This window comes from Conger conger, chromosome 10, assembly GCF_963514075.1.
Source record: "Conger conger chromosome 10, fConCon1.1, whole genome shotgun sequence".
Classification (NCBI taxonomy): domain Eukaryota; kingdom Metazoa; phylum Chordata; class Actinopteri; order Anguilliformes; family Congridae; genus Conger; species Conger conger.
In genome coordinates this window covers 41,327,842-41,354,710 of record NC_083769.1, presented here as the reverse complement: position 1 = coordinate 41,354,710, position 26,869 = coordinate 41,327,842, and the positions used below count along the sequence as shown (strand labels likewise).

The window sequence follows — 26,869 nt, the reverse complement described above, 5'->3', positions numbered from 1 at the left end:
AAAATGTTCCTAATAAAGAGCTCAGTGTCAGTGTACTAGGAATGTGGCGGTCTGTAGTGTAGTGGTCAAGGTACATGACTGGGACCCACAAGGTTGATCCACGGTGTAGCCACAATAAGATCCACATAGCCGTTGGGCCCGTGAGCAAGGCCCTTAACCCTGCATTGCTCCAGGGGAGGATTGTCTGCTTAGTTTAAATCAAAGTTGCTTTGGATAACGGCGTCAGGCAAATGACATGTAATGTAATGCAGTGTGAATGCAAATCCAATGGCAGTCTACCTGTGGCATTGTACTTAACCTGAGCGAGTTCATATTTTCTAGTAACGTATATTTTATCACGTAACAATGTGCCTCCCAGTGTTGGAGGTATGCAGGGCAGGGGTCTTAAAAAGTGCGTATAAAACAAAACATTTTTCCTTTGCATTTTGTTTGAAAGCAATCAATAAAGACCCTAGATTAGCAGGTGGGCTTATCAGGACCTCTAATATGCCATTAGTAAAGTATACGGGCCAGACTGGCCCTGGCTGAAATGGTAAACAGTACGGAGTATGTTACACAACCTCACTGTGAAAGAATGCTGTGGTCTGTGCTCTCCATTGGAGGTGATTGCAGAAATCATTACTCCATTCCTCAAGAACTTTAATACAGACTCAGGGCGAGGTAGTAACTGACAAGCTCAAACTGTGAACAGATAATTGTTTTCCTTTGACCAGGCCCTTTGACTTTACTTATGGGTTTTGATTAAAGCTGAGTATTCCCCAGAGGACTGATGAAAACACTTTTGTCAACATTGTATTGACCAGGCTAGTTAATTGACGTCTCTTCAGCAGTCAGTAGGAGAGACCAAGGATGGTTGTCACACTTTTTACTCACTTGTGACTCACTCAATTTCAGCACGTTATATATGAGTCACTTCAACACTAGTACAGCCCTTTAATTCTTAGTATGTATACCTTTTTAATAGTATTTATACCTTTTACCCCTTGCATTACCATAAGAAAACTTTGTGACAACCAACCCCCGTTTTTTCCAGGTTTTTCACCAACCTTTCATAGCAAAATTTTCCTCAACAAAGTAAGGTACTGCTTAGGTCAAAAACACTTGTCTTTGATGGATATAACCACATAACATTTGTGTAGGGATCGACGACCTATGTTCAGTTCTCTTCACAGTTTTTCACATTTTTCAGTAACTACTTTTTATAACTTTCAGTAACTTACAGTAACTTACCTCAGCGATGTGTGGTGTTGGGTGTACTCTGACCCCAAAATGGAACATTTTGATACCAAAATCTTTGAATAGCGCCTTCTAGGGCGTGAGATATAAGCAGTGTGACAACCGAACCGTGGCTCTGCTCTCCACATATGAATTATTTACAATATTTTTCAACAGAGAAACTCTCCAATAAAATCAGGCTGACTCACAAATTAAGTGCACAAAATGAACAGAAAGAACCTTTCATCATTAATGACAGAAAAAAAAGAGAATGAAAAAAAGACATTTCAGCATAATAACAATGACAATGTGGAATAAAACAAATGACCCACTGAAAATATAGCCCCAGAAAAATAATAATTAACATCGATTTTGTAAGAGTGCCTTGTCGTTTGCAATATTACTTCTATAGTTTTATTTTTAACAAGATATTTTTCCATCCATTGAAACCTGCCAAATCCATGGACCATATTTCCAGGATTTACCAGTTTTAACATATTTACAGTTTTACGTTGATTTGGAACAAAATGTATATACATCTCTTTTTATCCAGCTCTATGAGACGTGGGAGTGACTGTAATTGATGTTTCATGTTCCTTGGTCTTATTCTCTGGCATGTAAAACGTCTGCTTTCAGGGGAGAAGTCCACATCCTGTATGGCCCTCAGCAATAATCAGCGTGTGTGTAGTGAACATCAAAGCTGGTGCTCCCAAGTCAAGCATTTTTGATTGGTTTGCTTTTGATCTGCGAGGAAAGGAATGGTAAAACACCCCCACCTAACTCTGTAAATATATGTGTGTGTGTGTGTGTGCATGTTTGTGTGTGTGTGTGTGTGTGTGTGTGTGTGTGTGTGCATATTTACAGCACTATTTAAACATGTCTTGATGGTGCTTAGGGTTGTCTGTAGTGTAAGGTGCATGACTGGGACATGCAAGGTCGGTAGTATGATCCCCGGTGTAGCCACAATAAAGATCCGCACAGCCGTTGGGCCCTTGGGCAAACCCTGCATTGGTTCTGGAGAGGATTGTCCCCTGCTTAGTCTAATCAACTGTATGTCGCTCTGGATAAGAGCGTCAGCCAAAATGCCATTAATGTTAATGTATTGTAATGCTTACCCCCACTGCCTTGCTAAACTATTTCTTCAAAGAAAACCTGTACAGAGACCACTTCCATGTCAAGTGAAACACAGAGTAACTTAGCTGAGGTGATATTGTTTTTCGCAGGACTGTCCTCCTTTTGTTGTGTAGGAACTATTCCACCACAGCAGATCACTGACTGTGTGACCAGATACAGTGTGTGACCGGGAGATGTGGCTCTTAACATTGATCTGAACACACTTAAAGACTGCTCAGTGACCAGTCTTGGAAAGTACCCCAATACTATTTTAGTTATCGTTTTTAGTTTTAGTTTAGTTACCTAAAGTTGTTTACCATGATTTATCAAGCCACTTACAGAGGGCGAACATACTGTATGAGTGTATAATACACCCACACACAGAAACATGCTTGCATCGTGGTATATAATTATAGGAGCATCCTGGACTGAATAATAAGTATATACACATCGGATGCATAATTGCGCTCCCCCACAGTTTGTGCTAAGTAAGCCCGGCTGTTTCTAGGTTTGGCTTCTGGATGTTTGAGCACTGGACACACACGTCATTGTTCGTGTCCTTTCTGTGAAAAGATTGGGTGTGGCTGCAGGCTGCCTTGTTTGTATAGACAAAACCAGAATAGTTGTCTAGCTAAGAAAAATATCTCACAGTAGACTAATGGATTCTGAAGGGAGAAATCTCTGAAAGGGCCCAAAATAAAAAATGTAACCCCAGGCAAGAGTATCATATTAACAGATTTGGCTGATTCGTAACCAGCAAGGCTAGTTGGTCCACAGCAGGTCACAGCAGGTTAATGTACCAGTAAATGCATTCCACCAAATACTACAGCACAGGACCAGTAAATAATTATTTGAAGATATATTTGTATTATAATGCTAACATATATACTAATTAATACTAATACCACTGGAAATCTTTCTTCACTCCAGATTAAATCCAGTAAATCCAGTTTCTAGTTTGTTTCAGTTGTGGATGATTATAAATACGGGTATTGAAAGAGAAGGTCTGTAGGAACCAGTAAAACATATTGTCATGTAGTTTGTTCAAGTGCACTTTCCGTTAATCCATTCTGGCCTGTCTGCGATTCACATTGCCCTGAGCTGATTATTCATCTCAGTCAGACAAGCTCAGTTTGTTTAGTTGTGACATTTGCGATCGGTTGACTTTAAAGTAGAACAGAAACGCAGTATGGCAGAGTTGTTAAGACATTGCCAAATCAAAAATGAAATGCCTTAAAGGAAAAACAAAAGCATCACTGCTACCAGTAATTGAAACCCTTGTTTGTTGTGATTTACTTCAGTCACTCTCCAGAGACCTTCTTTACCTGTTTTCCAGAGGCAGAAAGTCCAGGGGTCAGAAAGTAAACGTCCTGCCGTGTGTTTCTTCCACCCATGAACTCTGATTTCACTCATTAGTTCGACCTCCTGGCTGAAGAACTGTGTGCTGAGGAGGACTTTTACTTTCTGAACAGGGATTGAACACCTCTGCTCTTTTCATACCGTAGAAGACCGGTCAGGGCACATGGCTGCTTTTTTCCCTCCTTGGGCGGACAGCAGGTTTGACCTTTGACCTATGACGTACACAGCGCTGAATCAAAGGCTCTGATTTGTACTTCGAGATGTCTTAGGTTTGCAGCAGTCAGTAGAAAGTGGCAGCAAACTTTACCGACTGATTTAATCTCTCTTGTATCAAAATGTAACAGACTATATTCAGGTGCATTCGAAACCTAATTTATGCACCGATCATATCATTTATATGGGAAAATATAAGGTTGTTCTGGCTGAAAGACTGGTAGTTCAGATACAGTTCCTCTCCACGTCCAAAAAGGTCTGGCAACCCCGCCACCTGGCTGTATAAGGATGCCTGGTGGGTTGAGGTGAGATTGTTTTTCAGGCTTAAAGCATGTCGTTACCGCGCCAGACTCGCCCGCTAGGCCAGCGCTGCGAAAACGAGCTGTCACAGCTGTGAATAAGGACCGCTGGACGCGCGTCTCCATAGAGACCCGGGCCGCTACCGCTGGTGCCGGTCCATGGCAACGGAGTCAGACGGCGGGGTGTGGGTGTGGGTGGGGGTCGAGGGCAGTCGCTCGACCGGGACATGAATCCGTATCCTTGTATGCTAGCTACATAATGCTACTACGACCGTTAAATGCAACGTGAGTCCTCTCATCTGTGCAGTACCATGTGTTCTGTGGCTGTGTCTTGATTTTTATAATATACCCATACCATAGTAGACAACCCAATGAGTGTGTTTCTGTCTGAAAAAAAAAAGACTTTGTATGCTCCTTACTGTAGCTTACTGTAGCTTTAATGTAATGTAGCTTTAAGTCTACAATGCAGCTTTCAGCATGGGTTTAACACAGGTTCTGGAACATGGAAACTTATCCTTTAAATATAACATTTTTATTAGCTTTACAGGTTACCTATGGTTTTTCCCGCCCCCCACATATAATGGAACTACTGCAAAGGAAAAACATTACCACCAGATAAATGGTGTAGATAGTGCTCCCTGTGCTCAGTTTTCATATTAGTCTATATGTAGGATTTAATATTCATGAAATAATTTAGATTTCTGTGTAATGTGAGTTTTTTTGTGCATATTCCATTTCTTTCACAGCAGTCATATTAAATTAATATTAACCGCATCCAAATGCCATTTTATGTCATTTATTGTTATGGTTTGTAACACTGCATATATTTGTGTCCTTTTCTCAGACGAGGAAAAGGTCACAATTTGCGTTTTTGTTTATTTCTCGTTTACGATGCAGTCAAATTTCAGCGTCTGTCCGAAATCCATCTCGATTAAATGGTCTTTGTTGAATGTGTTGTTGTTTTGTGAATATAACCAGACGACAATATCTTCTGAATGCATACTTTCACAGCTAAGTGGAAGATAAAAGCTGAGCGTACCGGGAGCGCGGCGAGGTGTTCGCTCTCCAGTTCGTTCTCTCGCTGCATTGTCTCCGAGCCTCTGTTTCTCCGCGTGCTGTAATTACAGTGAGCGGATCGAAGCGAGAGGCAGTATTGACCGGGCTGTTTAAATACAGCTCTGGCCTGTATGAGCAGCAGAATACAGGCTTCAATCACCGAGCGATCTCTCCCACGCTAGAGCACGAAATTAGTGCAGGGTCTTGTGTGTCTGTGAGTTGATTTTGGCACAGAATAAGAATGATCACAGACGGGCACCCCAGTATCTGGCCGAGCTCGAGACCACGCAACGACAAATTGGGCCCCCCGGCTGAATGATTGGAGCCCTTTTAAATGCGCAAAGAAATTATTTTGTTTCCAAATAAGGAGGCGAGTGGGATTGAGATCGAACTGTGATTTGCATGGCAGTACGGGAGTGCAGATGCTCTTCAGGGGTTTTACATTGTTCATTCATTAATATTACAGGCCTTCTATTTATCAAAGGTAGCTGAGAGATACTTTTAGCACAGAAATCCCACTTATCGACCTACGTCTTTCTTTACATTTATTGTCTATAGTGTACCCTTTAAGTATGAATTCATTGGAAAACATTTTTCTTGTCACAAACAACAGTGCGGTTTCATCATGATAACGAGGTCATTTTGGTAATTATGGTTTGGTAAAAATGCCGAAAAGACAGGGGTGTTGGCAGGTGTATGTATAGGGCTGCTTTGGGGTAAGGCAAACGACACCCACCTTCACTGACCCTAAACACCCCCCCCCCCCCCCCCCGTTCCATCCTGTCCCATCCCCGTGTCCTGGACTCCGGCGTTTCATGAAGGACGGCAGTAATGGCCGCGGATGGCTTCAGCGCTCTCAAAAGCGGATAACCTTTGGCCGGGGACGTTAGCGTCCGCGCGCGCGTCGCTCCGGAGCCCCGGCGGGGACCGGCGCACCTGTGGGCCATTTCTCATCATTGTCTGTTCACCGTGCGTTCGTCCGCCTGGCCCTTTGTCAGGGGACCTAATTGGGCCTCCGCGGCGGCCTGCTGTCTGCGCGGCAGTGGCCATAAGGGGGGGTCCTAATCTAAAAACAGCCGTCCGGGGCCAAATTGAAAGAGTAATAGGCTTCTGACGTCAGGCGTGAGCCCCGATGCAAAAAGCTCAGCATCGATTTATCAAAAGTAATTCCCCGTCGTTAGCTGTGATGATTTTTTTTTTTCTTTCTTTTGTTTAATAAAAGGGCCAGGAGGCAGCTGGGATTGCAGAGTTTTCCACTCGGGTGAATTTCGGCGTGCCGTCTCCTTCCCTCTTCCCGCGGTGGCCACTGGCAGGCCTCCTCTCCCGGTGCATCTACGGACTGAGCCAGAATAAGACACGGGTGTGTGCAGGTCTGAATCACAAATACCAAGCCAAGTAGATGCGCATGTGTGTAAACTGGTTTTTGATTGCATGCAGGGCCGCCTTACTACACAGGCCAACTGGACGCACACTGCTATAAAGTGGTGTACAGTATAACTGCATGTTGAGCCAAGTTACCACAGGCTAACTCGGTGCACACGTGTGTAAATGTGTGTAATTGCATGTAGCCGCGCTGCCACACGCGTGTGTTTCTGCCGCAGTCCTGAGCTCAGAGCGGGCGAGAGGGAAAAGGTCATGCAGTATAACAGCCGGTGATGTCAGCGGTGAGGGTGGTCGAGCGCGGTTGATTTGACCGCACCGGGGAAGGGCCAGGGTGCAGGTGCACGTGGGCGTGTGCACGAGGTGCAGGTGCACGTGGGTGTGTGTACGGAGTGCAGGTGCACGTGGGCGTGTGCACGAGGTGCATCCGCACCGCTGAAGACTCCCCGTGAATGCGGTCAGCTGCTGCTGACACGATCACATGCAGTGCAGCTGGGTGCACCTTTTCACACGACTGAAAAAACCACTTTACTCTTGCAATGTAATGGCTCCACTCTCCACTCTCACGTATGAAATATTAGCTTGTTTTTAGTTGAATTGTCTTTTCAACAATTTCTTTAGCCCATTGGCAAATTTTTAAATGAGTCAAACTCTCACCCCATTGCCAATATTTTTTTCTTATTTAGCAAAAAATGTAATAGAAATAAGATTTTAAGTCTGAATAAAAGAATTTAAAAAAAAGTCTTGTTGAGACTGACTTTTAGTTTTTGCAGTGTGGAGTAAAACTTTATCAGAAGGTATTGTTTTCACTTCTTTGTAAGCTAGCTTTCTGTGCGAGAATTGGCCAAGCACATTTACAGTATAATAGACAAAAAATGCTATAATGGACCCAAAATCTTGTGAGCCCATGACCCATTTTATGAACAAATATATGAACTGTGACCCACATTTTATTAGAATTTATCCAAGCATATGTTCAAATATGAAATGCTAATATTTTCAAATGTAATTCAGCATAACTGTGCTGTAACTAACGCAGTGTTTCATTTCACTGGTGTGGATGTTCACGCAAAGTATAGCTTATAACAGTCGTGGTTCTTTTTTCATGTCTATCGTGCAAGTCACCTCAAACTCAGCAGTGACCTGACCCACAGTTTAAGAAACAGCTAATTTTCTTCTGCTCATTCAGGCGTGAAACATAAAAATCCCAGGTTGGGTTTATTGATTTCCCAAATGTTTCATACTGTATACGGTAGACATGCCCAATACTGGAGTAGGGCAAAAATTCTCATTTTGTTCCACATGAAATACTTTGGACCATTGATTGATAATTCAGACCCTGAGTGGCAAGAAACTGAAGGCCTCCAGTGTTAATTAAGCCTGATAATCCAGTAATGTGGTTTGAGGGTTAACGGAGCAAAAAGCAGAACCGCGGCTTTCTACCTCTTGTCAGGGACAAGAATAACCAGGATAAGATTGCTGGTGTTATTTTCACCACCCAGACAAATAGCAAAGAGGTACAGCGTGAGATCAATGATGATGGGATGACCCTCACTGTCAGCTCTCTCTGTCTTCCTCGTGTTGATGAGGCCCTGAGCACAGCACTCCGTGCGCCTCTCGTTTTCATCACGCTGTTACCGAACGGCCTCCCAAAACACAGGCACCTGAGAAGCTACAGGGTTCTGTCAGCAATTTCCACACTTCTGAGAACAGTTATTGTCAGCTCATTGGTTTTTAGAACTTCTTAAAAGCTGGAATTGCACCCAGATTTGACACCTCATACATTTGCACTTTTAACACACACACACACACACACACACACACACAATTAAAGAATGATACATGCAGTGTTTTCTTGTATATCACAAATTTTCAACAAAAATGTCAGTGACCACCCTGTAGTTATGTGCAGTACCGCAGTGTAGCACAGTTGTTTTCATTTACATCCATTAAACCTATTGGGCTGCAGTTCAAAACAGACCTTCATTAGGCACGAAGGTGCGGTATTTCAGTATTTGGTTCTGTCTCAAAAAAATACTCTTGTTATGATGCCATTTCGTAGTAATAATAATAATAATAATAACAGCAACAACAACAATAAAGACAGGTTTACAAAGACAGTAGCATGGACTGAGTAGCACTAGCCAACACCAGGGGCTAAAGGCGTCGGTTGGAAAGTGGCTCGTGTTTTGTGTCATTTGGTCTGTGGAGTTATTCTATCTTCTCCCCACTGACAGCACACCTGGTGCCCCCGTGCTGCCAGATCCGCATTCAGCTTGTTTAATTCTGTTTTTCTTTCCCGGAATGAGACGACTGAACAAACAAAAGCACAAACGGACTTCTCCCTCGCTTTTTTGAACGACCCAATCGTCCTGTGCTGAGCGTGTGCCCGTGGCCTCTGAACCGCCGGGCGTGCGTATCGATTTTCTCTCTCTCTCTCTCTCTCGCCGTCTCCTGACATCTGGCCCCAGGGGCCGCGCGAACAGCATTGCGCGGCAGACACGCGGACGGAGAGGAAATCTTTCTGCGCTGACGAAAGGTCAATAGGGCCCGGGCGAAACAGACCCATCATTATGTTTACGGGACTTGGGGAAACAGGGGGTGCGATGTCTTGCAAATGATACACTCTGTGCTAGAGACGGACACCTGCTTGGGCCGGATGAAGAGGCAGGGGAGGAATACTAAACGCCCCGTTGGTGTTCTGTCTGTGCGACATTAAACGGGGCCTGGGACCAGGTCCCTGCGCTCGCTCTTGCTCTGTGCTTGCGGCGACTTTCTCTGAGCGCGGGGGCAAACGGGCAGGTGCTGCTGGGAAGCCGTGGCTTCCGAGAGCGCTGTGAGACGGCGTTGGTGTCCTCCATTGCGGTTCGTCGGTGGCCGCGTAAGAGCGCCCAGTCAAGGCGGCGGCGGCGGCGGCCCTTTCCCTGCCGTCGAGCGCGCCGCCGCTGGGCCGGGGGGCACGGCGGTCTATTCTGAGTGCGTGTGGGGGCGGCCAGGTTAGACTGACACGTATCCCTCCGTCCCGGGGAGGAGTGACGGAGAGGAGGGAGAGGCGTAGCGAGACAGCTGTAGCCGGGGCGGATTCTACCGGAACGCAGCTCACCCTGACAACCGTTTATTATCACCGCTCAGAGATCTCATTGGGTTTATTTATTTATTTGGAGCTGGAGAAAGAGGCGGGTGGCGAATATGACAGAAGACTTTTGAGCGGTTGCCATGGGGGCGACGACTACTTTTCTGCTTGAACGCGCAGGCGGAAAAAAAAAGTTCAAACCGTGAAAGGCGTGATTCTCCCTCTGTCTCATTTTATCTATTGATCCCGGCTCCTCGAGCTGTTTCTGTTCTCTTCCACTTGGTCTCAGGTAGCCCTGCGTCAGAATCAAAATGTCCTGCGTATTTGAGTTTTAAACGCGGTTTCAGTTGGGCCTTTAATGAGGTCCTGAGCTCTTATGAGGAAGTGCTTCATTACGTGTGCTGTAGTGAACATCTGAGGAACGGGAGAGGATGGAGCTCGCCCTCTGCATTAGTGTGCGCACGTGTCTGCGTGTGCGTGCACATGTGCATACGGGAGTGTGTGTGTGTGTGTTCCTGTCTGTGCACTTGTCCTCCTATCTAACAAGGGACTGTGGTGTCACTACACGTCCACCAAGACGGGGCATAGAAACCAAGAGGGGACATTATATAGGTGACTGGTGCGGGGGGTGTGTGTGTTAGTTAGTGTCTGTGCACTGTGGGTGTATGTATGTAACTGTGTGCACACTAACAGTATGTGCATTTGTGTGCATGTGTCTGCACTGATGTGTGTGCCTATGTGAATGTGTGTATGTTTGTGTCTGTGCATACTGTGTGTGTGTGTGTGTGTGTATGTTAGTGTCTGTGCATAGTGAGTGCGTGTGTCAGTTTGTGTGCGCCCCTATGCTCATCTGTGTGTGTGTGTGTGTGTGCATTTGCGTGTGCGTGTGCGTGTGCGTTTGTGCGCGGGTGCGCATGTGTGTGTTTGTGCACGGGTGTGCGTGTGTGTGCGCGCGCGCGTGTCAGTTCTACGCCTGCGTTTCTCTGGAGTCCGCTCCACGTTCAGCGGCTCGCTTGATTAGACCCAGCCCCTGAATGCTCAGTGAGACTTGTCACCGGCGCCTGGTGACATGGCTAGCGTCCGTCGCCTGTCTCCATCTGTCTGGATCATTGCACTGAGACTGGCCCCTGGGCATACTCTCCTTCCCCTCCGCATCAATGCAGGTGCAAAGAGGCGTACAATTTACGATACGCTGCTAACTTTTTAATTTTAAAACTTGCAGACTCACTCTGTGTGTGTGTGTGTGTGTGTGTGTGTGAAATTATTAAGTTTTTAATTTTAGCAGTTTTAATTACATTTTCCAAAAGAAAAGGCTCGCCACGAATTATTGCTCATAGTCATTATGATTACGATCAACCATTCAGCTAAAATACCCTTCAAGGGGGACTTATTATTATATATTCAGTCTTGAGTTTTTACACTGATTACACAGTGACTCACATCATCCTCAGATCGAATGAGTTACTCAGACCAAGCACCAAGGAGAATGTAAAAGGGCTTGACAATACTTGAGTCTTATGTGGGCTGCTTAATTGTGCACTGTGAGCTGTGATTGATTATCAGCCGGTCAACTGGCCACCAGGTCTTTCCTCAGTGAAATACTCGAACAGAGCAGGCTGGGGTCAAATACGGAATTGTTTTGGATTCAAATTGTTTTCTACATTTTACTGAGCTTGTCTGGTGTTTTGGAACCTATAAAATAGTCTCAAAAAGCGCCAAAGGTATTTGAATCCAAAACAATTACATTTTTGTCCCAGGTCTGAAGCAGAGTAAAGGTATGTATGCCACTCTAACTTGGCTTGCCCTATCTCACAATGGAAAATTAATATAATTAAGACATATTCTGTGTCTTTACAACATGCCAGTGACCAAAGAATATGACTTTATTAATCAAGATTCCAAGCCAGGGGATGTTATATAAGGGACTTCAAAATTAGCATATGTAAATATTTGGAATTAATCTGCACATGACATTTAATTACAGCTGTACCTGGGAGGCCTTCCCACTCAACTGAACTTTAATCAAAAAGTTGGTCATATTTATTTATGTCCCTTTATCTACAGTATGCGGGATTATTTAATGTGTTAATAATAACTGCTACATGGTTATCGGTAGCACAAGAAAGGCAATCTTATGGCCATCAGAATAATTTTGCTGCTTTCAGTTAATACATTAAATAGTTCAATAAAGATTAAAGAAATGAAATGTTTGCCGTGTGGATTGCAAGGTCGCTGTGAATGGCGTGCGGTTTGAGATGTACGGGATAAGATGTGCAGGCATGCAGAATCTGTCCTTAATTGGAGGTGTGTATCCGGGCCTGGAAATGAAATTCATTAGAGTGTCAGATGTCCAACCTGATTACACGGAAGTTTCTCCACTTAAACTGGCAACTCATAATTTGTCCTACGAAGGGGCGTTTACAGGCTCTGGTGATTTTTCGTTTCTCCTGTCCCCAGAGCAGTGTGAGCCGTGCTGTTTCCCCCCCTCTCTTGTCAGAGAATGTCATGTTTCATTAGACGTTATTGGGTGCATGGGCGGTGGTGTCAAACAATGACGCTGCATCTACACCACTAAAATCAGGGAAAGAATAATGAACTTGAAGAGGCTTTGTGATGTACTGCATGTCCAGATTTTAAATCTGATACGTATTTAAACATACGTGTGATACAAGTAGAATACTGCAAGACGATTGATTTTATAATGCTCAATGAGTCACATTCGTGTGTGCATTTGTTTTTGATTAAGTTTCTTAAGAAAACTGTGTTTAGCCCCAATATCACCACTGATAGCGTTAAATCTGATATCTTTGAAAACTTCAGTACATCTCCTTTTTTGTCACATTCTCTTGTTTTTGGGGTTTCTAGAACTTGAAGAAACCAATTTTTTTCCACGGCGACCCATGAATTTTCATTCAAGGAAGAAATCCATTAAAATTCCTCTATTGAATTGGGTATACCAGTAAGCAATTGAAAACCAGTCTGAACGGTAACATATTTCTACCACAACAGCCTTAGCAATGGTGCTGACAGTGGGTTATCAGGTTCATTGTGGTTTTATCTGTTAGTTGGAAATGTGCATTTTTAAGTTTGACACTGAGGGTTGTTTGTTTTTCCAGTTATTAGATTTTAATTAGATTTATTAAAAGTTCTTGCACAGTGAACTAGCTGTTTAAGGAGATAAGAGGGATAATTGAAAATTGATCATTATTATTGGTTGTATGGACATTCTAACTGCTTGAGTGCACATCCTAATTCGCATTAGGAGGCTTCTGCACATTATTTAAAAATCCTCCTGGATTTTACATTTCAGGCATTTAGCAGATGCTCTTATCAACAGGGAATGACACAGCTTGTATTCCTCTCCATGTAATATCCAACTATTTACACAGCTGGATATCTACTTAAGCAATTCAGAGTAAGCACTTGGTATGCTGACTTTGTCCCACCTGGGAATTGAACATACGCAGTGAAGTTATATCTTCTTTAACCGTTTTAGAATGAGCTCCGCTAAATAATCCATTATTTTGATTGTGAGGGAAATGAGTACTGGGGTATGTGTGTTGTTCGGGAACACAGGTAGGTTTGGGGCTGCAGTGTTCCCTTTAAAATAATTAGACCATTTTTTTAAGCCATTCATGAGATGGAGAAAGCATGCTATGATTTTATGCAGTTTTGTGCGCTGGGATTTCTCCGAATTTGATTGTGTTACAATAACTTTCTGTGCTCACTTACGATCTTCACAAAAGTTAGAGTGTGCACCTGACCTGGGCGCATTAATACAGATCACATGGCATTGCACTTCTCAAAGCACTTGAGCGGAGGTCGATGCTACTGAGACCTCACAATCAGCAGAGACGGAAGAGGTTACAGTGGCGTTGGTGACCAACTCAATCACCAAGGGCATTTATGAAAAACAAAATTACCGCTGACGCTTATGTACATAATTACAATAATCCTCAGCGAACGTCATCCATTATCAGGCTAGAGTAACATAAATGAGGGTTTATTATAAGCTTGCTTGTGTTACATTTGGTTGCATTATACCCTGTTTGAAAGGCCCCATCATTTTTAATAACAGCTGAAACGACATTTCATTTGGCACGGTAAGGTAGAATTGAATAGGTCTTTCGCATTTCAAAGGCATTGTAAATTAATTCTGCTGTTAGGGGGTAATTGTCACTTGGTGCGGCAAACGTTTTTTCAACTTTCCCTTTTGTTTTTCGACCAGGCAATCTGGTCCCATTCATACAAAATACCTTGCCTGATTGCTGGGCTCCAGGACGCTCCGGTCTATGCTGAACACATTCCGACCATCTGGCGGTGCGGGAACGCTGAGATATTTCTATCCATTTCCTGTGCTGCCAGTGCATTCATAACTCCTGTTTTAACAGCGTCATAATATCCACAGAAAATGGATAAATGACCAGAGCTGAAAACAAAATCAAGACCTTTTAGAGTCCGATGTCATTAAGGACGGGCGGAACGCCTTTACTGTGGTATATGTGATTATTGCTCTTATACTGCATTTTAACTTAAAAATGTTATTAATGATGTTAAAGTGTACCTAGATGCTACACTCTCATTTTATACTGAACGTGTGCTCTGGAAGTTGACCACAAGCGAGAACATGCAATATATGGAATACGTGTAACTATGGAACATGTAATTTTGTGTTTGGCAAGAAATAACTCCTAAGATTGTGATAACGATCACACCTGAAAAAGAGCCCTGCTGCTATGCTATTCGACAAGTACATGCACATAGGCATTTATGCTCTCTGCTACTTACCATTTGCTTTCTATCTTCAAAATATAATGGTTTGTAAATACGGTCTTACTATCATTTTAAATTTGTCTGTAAAGTGCCATAGTCCAACATACATAACTGTCTATAATATTTATGAGATTTTGGACAGGATATTAAAATCTATTTAGCACACAATTAAATTTTAACAAGACTTCATTTCTAACTTAAAAAACTATAACTATGAAAACAATAAAGGTGTGATTTATATAGCTTTCAACCCGAATAAGCATAAATATTATGCTAGTATTATGGATCGAGAAAAAAAAAGATGATTTCATAATAAAACAGACATTTACTGCATGGGGTTTTTGGGTGTAAAGGAATACCTATGGCTATGTCATTATGTCCATATATGTGTACAATCTGTGCAATACATGTATTATCAATAATACATAATACACACAACAGCCATTTTAGTTTTTGTGATATGCTGGTGCAAACAAAGTGGGTTTCCTAACGATAGGGTTGCTTGTAAAAAAACAAATCCAGATAACACTGTGAGGACCGCAGCATTATTGGGAGTCGCTGACATCACTAATTAGGAACAACAGACATTTTAACAGCCCTGTTTAAAAATGTATTATGCTATGCGATGGTGTATGAGGAGAACAAATGATTAACAGAAGTAAAATCCACATCATTCTGCTTGGCGCTGTTTGTTCAGAGTTGTCCGGTGCCAGACATTGGTTCATTAACCTTAAACACACAAAGGTTAAAGAAAACTATTCAGAAACACAGATATGGTGCATGGTTTCTAATATACAGCTCCTTACATTTTCACAGAGGAAATAATGATCAGGTAAGTAAGTCTGTAAGTAGAGTGAAGATGGATAGTCTGTCTGCCAGGCTTAGCCCCTGAGACACAGTATATAGCTCATTGTATGAGGAACTGACTACTGAATCATGTCCCAGTTTTAAGTGTGTCCCTTGATTAGATTTTTTACACCCTGTGAAATGTTTGAACAATGTAACTTATTGAAGGCAATGGGTCTCGTTCTTCGTTCGCTACACTTTCCGCTTGCGTGACTATCATCCAGTTCTGGTGCGACTTACCGTCTCTTGTTGGTTTGTCTGAATATCTCTGACCCAGTTTTGTGGTGAGCGCTGCCTGCCTGCTGCCGTTATCTCTGGGGCTGGAGCTGACCGGGCTCTTCGGTCGTTTCGCCTCTCCTGAGTTCCCTAACGCCTACCCCGACCACCAGCATCTCACGTGGAACATCACCGTCCCAGAGGGCCATAGGGCCAAGCTGTACTTCACCCATTTTAGCCTGGAACCCTCACACCTGTGTGAATATGACTACGTTCAGGTACAGCAATCACCACCTCTTTATGTGCATTTGGCTGTGTTCTGAGATTCACTCCTCTGCTTCTGCTTGTGCGAATATCGTTATTACACATTCTCACTGTCCGTCTCCTTCATGCTGGTGAAGACCACCGAGTCCTGCGTCCATTTTAATGTTCCCTCTCACATCACATTACATTACATTAATGGCATTTGGCGGCGCTCTTATCCCGAGCGACATATTGTTGATTAGACTAAGCAGGAGGCAATCCTCCCCTGGAGCAATGCAGGGTTAAGGGCCCAACGTCTGTGCGGATCTTATTGCGGCTACACCGGGGATCAAACCACCGACCATGCGGGTCCCAGTCATGTACCTTAACCACTACCCTACAAGCTGTTCTTAAGGAATCAGTTAATTACCTGGCAAAGCAGATTCAAACTCTGCTGTTTTTTCCCCCCAGCAGTGCAAGTAAGGACTAATTCACCCCAGGATAATAGTTGTTGCTGGTTTGCTACAGTTGCTATTGAAATCTGCCACTTGTAGACCAGAAATTATCCATGTAATGTGGTTCTGGGAGGTGTAGGCTAGAGGGTATAGGCTGTCTTGATCCTGAAGTGTCGGGTTTTGTGTTGGAAGTTATTCAGGCAGCTACATGAAACAGCCACTTCATATAACCTAGTAAAAACGCAAAATGGCGGCTGGCTGCGTGTGGGTAAAATGGAGCACCTTGGACACATGGGAGCTCGTTCAAACAAACACAAACTTGTATTATTTATTTCATCCAGTCTCTGAGACATGTCAACCTAGTCTCTATCTGCCTTAAGAAATCCAACTCCTAGTGTGCAATACCCCAACCCTGTTGCTGAAGATTGACCTTCCAAAAGCACGATTAGGTTATTGTTTATTTGTCATTTGCATTACATTACATTCTAGGATTTAAAGAGCTCCAGCTTCATAGTGCTGCCGATTCCCTTTCATGGCAGGTGTTTTCAGAGGGAAAGGAGAAGATGAAATTCTGCGCGGACTCTGACAAAGATTCTGAGCATGCTCCTGGGAATGCTGTATTTTATTCGGCTGGGAACACCATGTCAGTGGTCTTCCGGTCTGACTACTCCAACGAGGGCAGATTCACTGGCTTCCAAGCATTTTATGCCTCGGAAGGTAATGCGCTTCTACAAACATACTTTTTTTTGCAGGCTTTGATACTTTTTAAGGCTACATAACTTGAGGTCTGAAGTCTTGTGCAATCATTCTCTGGGTCAGAGATGAGAATAGTCCAGTTTTCTGGAATGTGGCTTTGACGTTAAAGAGAAAATTGAAAGAACAAAAACAAAGATGGATAGAACAAAATATATAAAAATAATGTTTTTTAATCAATGGTGCTGTCAGCTGTGTGTGGCGGGGAAGAAAATCAATTTTCCAAGGACCTCAGTTTTCCACGTCTGATAAATGACAGGTTGAAGAACACATTTCAGCAGGCTTCCCTGTGCTGTGCAATGGGCTTGACCGGGTAACTTTTGTTTTGGAATTGGTTGGGTACAAATTGTTTCTGTTGTCCCTGTGGGGGACCTGGCATCGCAGGGCAGGTTCGTGGTCCCCTGCGGGTCGCGGCAGTATTTAACAAGCTGGGGGAATTGGAATATCAAAAAGTGCTATTACCTGGCCCAATAGCCTGTCCTGTATTGGTTAGAGTATAGGCATCTTTTTTCTGACAGCATGCGTCCATTCCCCGGCATTACGGATTTTGTCTCGTCTCTCAAAAATTGATGAAACCTGATACAGAGTTAATCAAATTTCCCGACTGTACAGTGGAGGCTGGGGGCCTCCTGTCTTGCCTGTCATCTGGGCTTAGACGCCCGGACGCTCCACCGTCGTCTGACACGACTGCCGTCAAACAATTATGACCTGTCTCTTACGGCGGTTTAAATCCGTCCCCTCGGCGGTTGACAAAGATAGCGCCTGAAGGGTCGGATATTTTCGGTCGGCGCGGGGGGCTAAACGTTACTCACCCGCTTCTTCTTCCGCAGACATCAATGAGTGCGAGAACCTGGTGGATGGAGAGCCAATATGTGACCATTACTGTCACAATTATGTGGGCGGCTATTACTGCACTTGCCGGCTCGGATACCTGCTTCATGCCAATATGAGAGCCTGCTCTGGTAAGGGTGATTACAACTGCGCCACAAAAGGCCACCGCCGAATTAGTCCGTCCTCTGTCTGTTTTAGTGTGCATCAATCATACCCACGTGTTTGTCATCTTCACACCCTTTGATGGAGTAGTGTGTTTTACTTTCCCCTGTGATTAATGTGCTATTTTACGGATATGAGTTGATTAGAAGCACAGATGTAGTGAGCCTACAGCAATAAAAGGTACCAGGTTTGACAATCGTAATGAACGAGATTATTCACATCCGCTACTCAATTTAGATTTGATTCAATTTTCCATATAACAGATAATTGTCACCATTGCAGAAAGTTAGTCACACGGCACTTGTGCATTATACCTACAGGGAGAACCAGCATGACTGAAGAAGTGGGATGACTTTTTGAAATGACAAGGACTCCCTTTTGTAGACTGGATTGAACGTGTGTTCACCTCCAGGGTCTCTAGACACCAAATGATACATCAGTAATGACCTTTATTACTTTCTGTGTGATTGCGTGATTGTTTCAGACATGAAAACAAACTTTCATTTACCAGGAAATAAAACAAAATGGTGTAGAATGCTGCCATTCTTCAAACGTCATTAAAACAAATATTGCAGAATTCGTTTTTTATTTATTGACCATTAATACATTAATTTTTTTTAGTGTTTGAATTGTAACTTTTTTCCGAGAAGCATTACATTGTACATGTTTTGCCTTAATTATACTTTAAAACATTCTTGGTGGTTGGATGAAATGCTGTATAGCACAGGTGGACAATTCCAGTCCTGGAGGGCCAGTGTGTATGCAGGTTTTTGTTTCCACCAATTACTCTGGCTAAATGAGCTAATTGGCCGTATACACCAACACTAGTTCACTGAGATTAGATGACAGTAAAACCATATCATACAGGGACCCAAGAACAGTCCTTGACTGGCATTCATGCATTCATCAAGAAGCTAAATATGTAGCTAAAATGTCAGATGACATAAATGTTAGAGCCAATTAGGCAATTAAAGCCAGCAGTTGGCATGAAAACCAGAAACAGATACGGCCCTCATTGCACACCTCTGCTGTACAGTCTGTGAATGTTACCTTGCTCCGAAAAAAAAACTAAACAAAAGAAATCACACTACTCCCCATAGTCCTGTCTCTTGATACAGTAGCCTTAATATTCTATTAGACTTTCTGCATGGTTGAGTCGATTGTGGATTAAATCGATTTTAATACAGTGCTTTAAGTGAGAGCGTGCTAAGTGTTCTCACACGGTTGTTCCCAAACCTCTGTGAAATTGTTATGAATTGACGATCTTACCACATAATCGCAGATTTTGTTGTAAACACACAGGCTGCAGTGCATTACGTGGTGGGGCTTCATCACGCTGGTGGATGGTGCGGCGATCAAATCAGGCATAAGCATGCGGGGGCATGTCCCCACCATAATGATGACCCCTGCAAGTCACCAACCTGGAGTTTATAAACAGCAGCGTTCACCATGGGCTGTGCCGCACCATTAAGTAAAAGCTGAGACGGTTTAGCTTGGATTAGCGCCTTCCGTTTTATCTCTGGCTGTTTTCGACAAATAAATGACATAAAACCCCCTTAGTACATATTTTCATTCCATGTAGTGCCTTGTGTATACCAATCACAAGTACGTGGTCAGTCTGATTCTTTTCTCTGTGGTCTATTGTGCGGTCTATAACCAGTAGCATAGTGGTTCAGGTATGTGACTGGGACCTGCAAGGTCAGTGGTTCCGTCCACAATAAAATCTGCACAGTTGTTGGGCCCTTGAGCAAGGCCCCCCCCCCACATTGCTCCAGGGGGGATTGTCGCCTGCTTGGTCTAATCAACTGTAAGTCAGTTGGGATGCCAAAATAACATGTAATGTAACTGCCACCAATGTGTAGCATCCACCTGGAAGATGCATGGCAGCCATTTTGTACACTCATCACACATCAGCTGGAGAGTTGGTGAGGAATATAACTTATTTTTAGCCATTTCAACTGGGGCACAAGTACGTGGCATATTCAGAGAGCCAGGCATTTAGCCAGAACACCGGGGAATGCCGTACTCTTAGTGGTGACTGGGGATCTTTAATGATCGCAGTGAGTCAGGACCTCAGTTTAATATCTCATCAGAATGACTGAATCACCAGCTGGAGAACTGTGGGATGAAAAGGAAGGGCTGTTGACTGCTTGGGTTCCAGAGGCATTCAGATGATTGAAGGTGTTGAAGGGATGCGATGGTCTACAAATACCATTTTGCATTCCAGAATGGGAGAAAATCTCTAACTAAAGTGTACATGCACTTTATACTATTTTATATAACCTAGTGAAGCCAATAGTGCCAATAGTGTCTGTTATTTAGACATATGTGTATAGTTGGTGTATCCAGATTGGGGAAATTATGTTTGGTCTATTTTCTGATGTAGTCTATATAAAACTGTAGTTGTGCGAATGTGACTATTAGATAAAAAAACATGTTTGAGAGTCATGCAATTTTCCATTCTTGTGTTTGCAGGCGTCTCAAAGTACAGCCCAGGGCTTTGCTTCATTTAGTGGTTTTTCCCTAAAAGGGCCAGCCAGGGTGAACCAATGTGACAATCACAACATATACGCGAACACAAACATTAACTCTACCATGTTACACACTCCTGGAAAGCATTAGCTGGTCTAATATCCGCACGGCAGCCCGCCGTATCGAGACGCTGATCTCTGTCAGTCTCTGTGTGGGCAGGTTAATTACTGCTGCTACAGAAAAAAGCACTAGGGAGAAAAATGCACTGGAAAACCATGGAAAATTGATCCTCTCTTGCAGCTCTAATTCTCCTCTGACGGCGGGTAATTAATCACAATTACCAGCGCAGACATGTATTTTAATTGTTATTCTTTGGAGTAGAAAAATAGGGGCCGGATCAGATGAACTGCAGAACTGGCATAAAATTGATCAATTTTCCGGGATTCCTAATGATATAGATTATCCGAACTCCGAACTGCCTGCCAGGATCGGAGTCTTAATTCATCATGGGCTGTGAGTCAGGTCATCCGTTATGCAATTTCAGCACCCTTTTATCTGTGGTCATCGCAAAGTGCTCAAGTGTCCTTGACAAAATACTATACCTGCCTTGACATTGCAGTGGAGAAATTATGATGGTAGAAGACCAAGAATTTGCATTTAGATGGTGATATGCTGGAGCACTTTAAGAAATGCAGACGTGGTGGAGCTGTGTTATGTAGTGGTGCAGGGTGGAGCGGATGGAGCTGATTTTGGTGATTGCCCCTCTCCCAGTGCCATGCAGTGGCCAGGTTCTGACCCAGAGGAGCGGGATCCTGACCAGCCCGGACTACCCCAGGCCCTACCCCAAACTCAGCCAGTGCGACTACCACATCCTTCTGCCGGAGGGCTTCTTTGTTCAGCTGGAATTCCTGAAGCCGTTTGACGTGGAAGCCCACCCTCAAGTCTCCTGTCCGTATGACAGCTTGAAGGTTTGTCACTGACTACACTTCTCACTGTGAGCCACTCTGGACATCTGCCAACTGCCAATCAGGGTGTTAATTATGGGAGGGGTTTGGGTTCCCTGAAAGAAGCAAAAACAAAAGGGAAGGGGTTCTAAAGTCTTCACAAAAAATGATGTAATTATATTCGTAAATATTTAAATGTGTTTCCCCAGCCCTGTCAGAAGTAAAATTCTACAACAATTTCGAATTTATTAAAACAATCATACCATTTTTTTAACTGTTGAGATTGCCTGAGTTTGAGATTGACTCACTCCTTACACAAGCACATTAACTGATAAGAGAGAAAGTACCACTGAGTTTTAATTATGGGGCAGTCAGGGGGTGCTCAGCCCCCCAAAAGAGACCTCAGACCGCCACCACCTCTGAGCCCCCCCCCAGTTTGTGATTGCAGTCCCCTCCACCTTAACACCCCCCCCCCCCTTTCCTGGTGTGGGATATCGCGCAGACACCCCCCCCCCCCCCCCCCTCCCCAAAAAAAGCCAGAGTGGAACTGGAACCATGAACGTAATGAAATGTAATGAAGGTTTGTCACTGAAGTGGTTACTTTGCATTACGTTCATTTAGTAGATTATTTTGTATAAAGTAGTAAAAGCCAGTCAAAGCACGCTGCTTTCCCATTGAAATCACAGCGACTTGGTAGAATCGGTGATTAATGAGTGCAAGCTTGTGATCGCGCTAAATCATCCAGCTTCTTTCAACATCTGTATTGGAATTTGTCTTTTTTCAGACAAGTAGTTTCGACAAAGAGTCCAATCACAGGCATTCAATTATTCCTGGCAAGGTCTTCATGTTCAAACACAAAGTCCCTAAACTACGATGCGGCTCATCACAGGAGGCCCAGAGGGCAGAGGTCTGCTGTCTATACCTCAGCAATCAATGACGGAGAGGCTGATAAATAAACAATGTATTCCGCCTCATGCCTGATGAAACAACTTATCTCCGCCCGACGCCTCTCATCGTCTCCCTGGAGACACACATCCACGCACTCTCCTGCATACATTGAGTCTCCGACCCTGAATTTCACTCTGTCCTGAGACCTCCATTTCCCAATGCCTGAGACCTCCATTTCCCCCTATCTTAAGACCTCCATTTCCCCCTGTCCTGAGACCTCCATTTCCCCCTGCCTGAGACCTCCATTTCCCTCTGCCTGAGACCTCCATTTCCCCCTGCCTGAGACCTCCATTTCCCCCTGCCTGAGAGCGTGTCTGTCTGCCTCCTCTTCTGTGTATCCAGGTCACAGCAGAGGGGAGGGTGCATGGGCCCTTCTGTGGAGGCACTCCTCCGCGGCAGATAGAGACCGGCAGTCACGACGTGCGGGTGATCTTCACAAGCGACTCCTCGGGAAAAAACCTGGGCTGGAGGATAAAATACACTGCCATAGGTATCTAGTGCGCCGTCCATATGCACACACACGCACACACACACACATACACAGGCACACACAGATACACACACACACACACAGGCACACACACACACAGGCACACGTACATGGTCAAATACACATCTGTTATCATACAGTAGAATACACACACACACACACACACACACACACAAATGATTATACCAGACAACACACCTGTTTTAATGAGGTATAATGGTGATCCTGTGAAGCAGAATTTGTGAGCTTTAGAAAACTCACAAAGTAAAAAGGGCAAAATATCAATGTAAATATAACATGAACTATGACCCCAGGCTGCAGGGTTGTAGATGACTGTGATGGCCATATTGATTCAGGAGAGACTGAATTCTTAATTCCCTGACAGTACATAATTCAGTTTTAATTGGTCCCTGGATTTTGAGGAAGGCGCGAATGTCTCCTTTTGTCCTTTTGCCTGTGGTCAGAGTTTTCATTAGGTATTCATGGAGGGGGTGGCCTTGATGTGATGTTCACCTGACAAACGATACCCCTTATCTTCCTCACACAGCCCCGCCCTGTGATGACCCTGTAGCGCCCCCTCATGGACTTATCCCGCTGCGGCAGCCTCAGTACATCTTCACCGACAGCTTCAACGTGACGTGTGAGAGAGGGTACGAATTACGGCAGGTAACCTGACTCCCCGGCCGATTTGCAATGATGGTTCTGTCTCTCTGGCTGAAAGGGTTAATGCCGTGATGGGGGCGACATTAGCTCCGGAGATAAGAGTGGATGGAGGGTTGCTGGTTCAATCCCCCTCCCTAGGTGTGTAACCCTAACCCCAACCCCCAACTGCTTCTGATGAGCTGGTTGGTGCCTTGTCAGTAGTGTGTGTGTGTGTGTGTGTGTGAATGGGTGCACGAGCTGAGAAGCATCAATTGTAAAGCGCTTTGGATAAAAGCACAACGTGAATGTAGTCTGTATACCATTTGATGTTAGAGGGTAACGTCTCTGGAGGCAGAAAGTTCTTTTCAAGACCAGGCTTGATACGGTGTTAGATCCTATTTAGTTTTTCGGCAAACTTGGCAGTAGGTACCCTTAGGGGTAGGAAAAGGCGAGCATTGCTGGGCTGAATGGCCCTGTTTTTCACCATTACCTTAAGTTATGTTATGTTATGTTATGTTATGTTATGTCTGCAGGGGACAGAAGATCTTGCGTTTTACCAGGCCACGTGCCGGAAGGACGGGAGCTGGGACTCTCTGATGCCGACGTGTGCCCGTTAGTGATGGTGGTCTTCTCAGGACCGCCTACACGGCAGCGCCATGCTGACACTGCAGTAACAAACCCTCACGCTACACGCATCACGTCCCCCACGATAGGTACTGACACACTACAGGCATTTCAGTACGTCCATCAGCAAGCAGGAAGGGGGTTCTCTTCTGTTCAAGGAGCCAAATAATCACACAGGTGCACAGGTAGAAGGCAATGTGAAATATTTGTAAATATTCTACACAGGGCTGCCCAACCCTGTTCCTGGAGATATGCCGTCCTGTAGGTTTTCACTCCAACCCTAAGAAAGCACACTGCATTCAACAGCTAGAGCAGGGCTGCCCAATCATGTTCCTGGAGATCTACAGTCCTATAGATTTTGACTCCAACCCTAACAAAGCGCACCTCATTCGTAACTGCCGATGTCACTGAGCTGTTATTCAGACAAATTAGGGTTGAAATGAAAACCTACAGGATCTACACAGTATAGTGTTTGTCCTTTTTCTGCATAGTTGTCAATTGTGGTCCACCCAATGAAGTGTCCAATGGAAAGGTTTCCTTCACCACAACCACTTACCAGTCTGTTTTCCAGTATACCTGTGACCCTTTCTACGTCATGAAAAATGGCACAAAAGGTAAGCTCCACATGACTAGTACCACTGAGATTAGTATCAAAACAGGCCAGGATGCCAAATATAATTTTTTACATTCACATGTATATAGTGTGGCCAGTCACCACAAGACAACACAAGTAAAGTATCTATCACAACTGCAGGGAATTGAACTGGTATGACTGGGGTGCGGGGTGAAAAGGGGAAAATGGTATGAACTTATTAATAAGTATTTCATTTAACAGCATAACTGACTTCTGTGCCTAGGAACCTACACCTGTGAGGACAGTGGCAGTTGGGTTGACTCGTTGGGTAGGGCTAATCCTCCAGAATGCGTGCCTAGTAAGTAAATAAAATCCCTCATTGCCCTAGTCATGGCACAAACCCAGACAGCTGTATGCTGCACTGGTATATTTTCAAAAATGGAGCATGAGAATGAAGAAGACTGATGTGATTTTGACTTTCCAGCCATGGCTTTCTCTGTTAAACTGAACTGAACAATGGGGATGGCCACTTGGCAATTTCCTAATATTTATAGCAATTTTTTACCATTTGTGACCTGCTCTGTCGTATTGTCCCCCAAAATGTATTTTGAATTTCAGAAACTAATCTAAGGAGTAGAATGTAAGATTTCTAACGATACCAAAGCTATCTCTGTATTCCACGTATAAAGGAGTTGTGTCCCAAGCTTCAAAGTATGCTCCCTATTCTGTAAGTCACTCTAGATAAGAATACCTATTAATGAACAAATCTCAGTAATCTCTTTCTTCCTGTGAATTTACACTAGCCTGCGGGAAGCCCCAAAGTGGCAAGCTGGCTCGGATTATTGGGGGCGAAAAGGTGGGCAAGAGAGAGATTCCCTGGCAAGCCCTGGTGCTGGTGGGGGGGCAGTTCAAGGGGGGCGCGACGCTGATCAGCGACAACTGGGTCCTGACCGCCGCCCACATCCTGTGGCACTACGGCGACGTCTCTAACCTGCAGGTCAGGATGGGCGTGGTCAGCAGGAACGACAGCAGCGCGGTCGCGGCCGTCCCGGAAGCGGTCTTCCTCCACCCGCGGTATCGCCACGACGACTTCAACTTCGACCACGACATCGCCCTGATGAAGCTGAGCCGGAGGGTTCCCGTGAGCGCGGCGGTCATGCCCGCGTGCCTGCCCCGGAACGACGACCACTTCGTCCTCAGGCCGGGCGACCGGGGCAGGGTTTCGGGGTGGGGGATGTGGAAGGTGACCCGACGCTGGTCCTCTCCCCAGCTCCGGTACATCGAGATCCCGGTGGTGGACTTCAAGCTCTGCAGAGACGCCTACAGGGCGGTGAAGGCAAGCGACGGGCGGCCGCTGGTCGTCACGGAGAACATGGTGTGCGCCGGCCTCCCGGAGGGGGGTAAGGACGCCTGCAAGGGCGACAGCGGGGGGCCGTTTGTGTTCTTCGACGACGTCAGCAAGGCCTGGTTTATCGGCGGAGTGGTCTCCTGGGGTTACGAGTGCGCCAAACCGGGCCTGTACGGGGCCTACACTAAAGTCAGCAACTACATACCCTGGATTGAGGGAGTCATGGAAGCCAACCGTTAAATCTTCAGCGGGGTGTTTGCGGGTTGTACGCCATTCACATTTTGGAAGGTTTTTGTTTGTGATTTTTAAAATAAGGATTATTTAAGATGTCACAGAGACTCGGTAATATAATACAGGTAACGATACACCAGAGTTATTTGTGCTTTTACAGTACAGTATATACAGTCTGCTACAGAATTATTGGCACCCTTAATGAAAATGAAAAAAAAAGGCAGCATATAATAAACACCGGTATTGGGAAAACTATATATATATATATTGTTTTTATTAACTAATCTCATTTGTTCTGAAAACTGTAGTAAATAAATAAATTATTGTAAAAGAAATCAAAGTGAGATCGGCAATATAATGTTCCTAATTAATTAATCTCAATCTAAAGGAGCTATTCATTCAATTGTATCATTTCATCGCCTGTTTCACTCAAGTATAAAAATGAGGTAACAAACATTCAAAACACCTTTGTCATCAACAAGCCAAAGAACTGTCAATTCAGAAGAGACAGATGGTAATTGACCATCACAAATGGTAATGGGTACAAAAAAAACCCCATAAACAGTTAAACATACCACTTTGCAGTGTGAGGGCAATAACAAAATGTTT

At 44.3% G+C, this 26,869-nt stretch overlaps 1 protein-coding gene across 1 annotated transcript; it reads left to right on the top strand.

The window, feature by feature from the left end:
• The first annotated feature begins 15,189 nt into the window (after positions 1–15,189).
• masp2 (MBL associated serine protease 2) lies at positions 15,190–26,490 on the top strand. The gene is made up of 11 exons (XM_061257922.1): positions 15,190–15,313; positions 15,605–15,821; positions 16,781–16,958; positions 17,825–17,956; positions 21,231–21,427; positions 22,694–22,841; positions 23,389–23,507; positions 24,017–24,095; positions 24,599–24,721; positions 24,965–25,039; positions 25,485–26,490. The coding sequence occupies exons 1-11, from the start codon at positions 15,306–15,308 to the stop codon at positions 26,267–26,269; spliced, it is 2,061 nt and encodes a 686-aa protein (XP_061113906.1). The 5' UTR covers positions 15,190–15,305; the 3' UTR covers positions 26,270–26,490.
• The last annotated feature ends 379 nt before the right edge of the window (positions 26,491–26,869 follow it).

What these genes read in the sequence shown, in the direction of transcription:
- masp2 (XM_061257922.1), top strand. An exon ending in GTGAATATGACTACGTTCAG is followed by an intron (nt 15,822 to 16,780) that starts GTACAGCAATCA and finishes CTTTCATGGCAG; the next exon opens with GTGTTTTCAGAGGGAAAGGA. An exon ending in CAATATGAGAGCCTGCTCTG is followed by an intron (nt 17,957 to 21,230) that starts GTAAGGGTGATT and finishes CCCCTCTCCCAG; the next exon opens with TGCCATGCAGTGGCCAGGTT.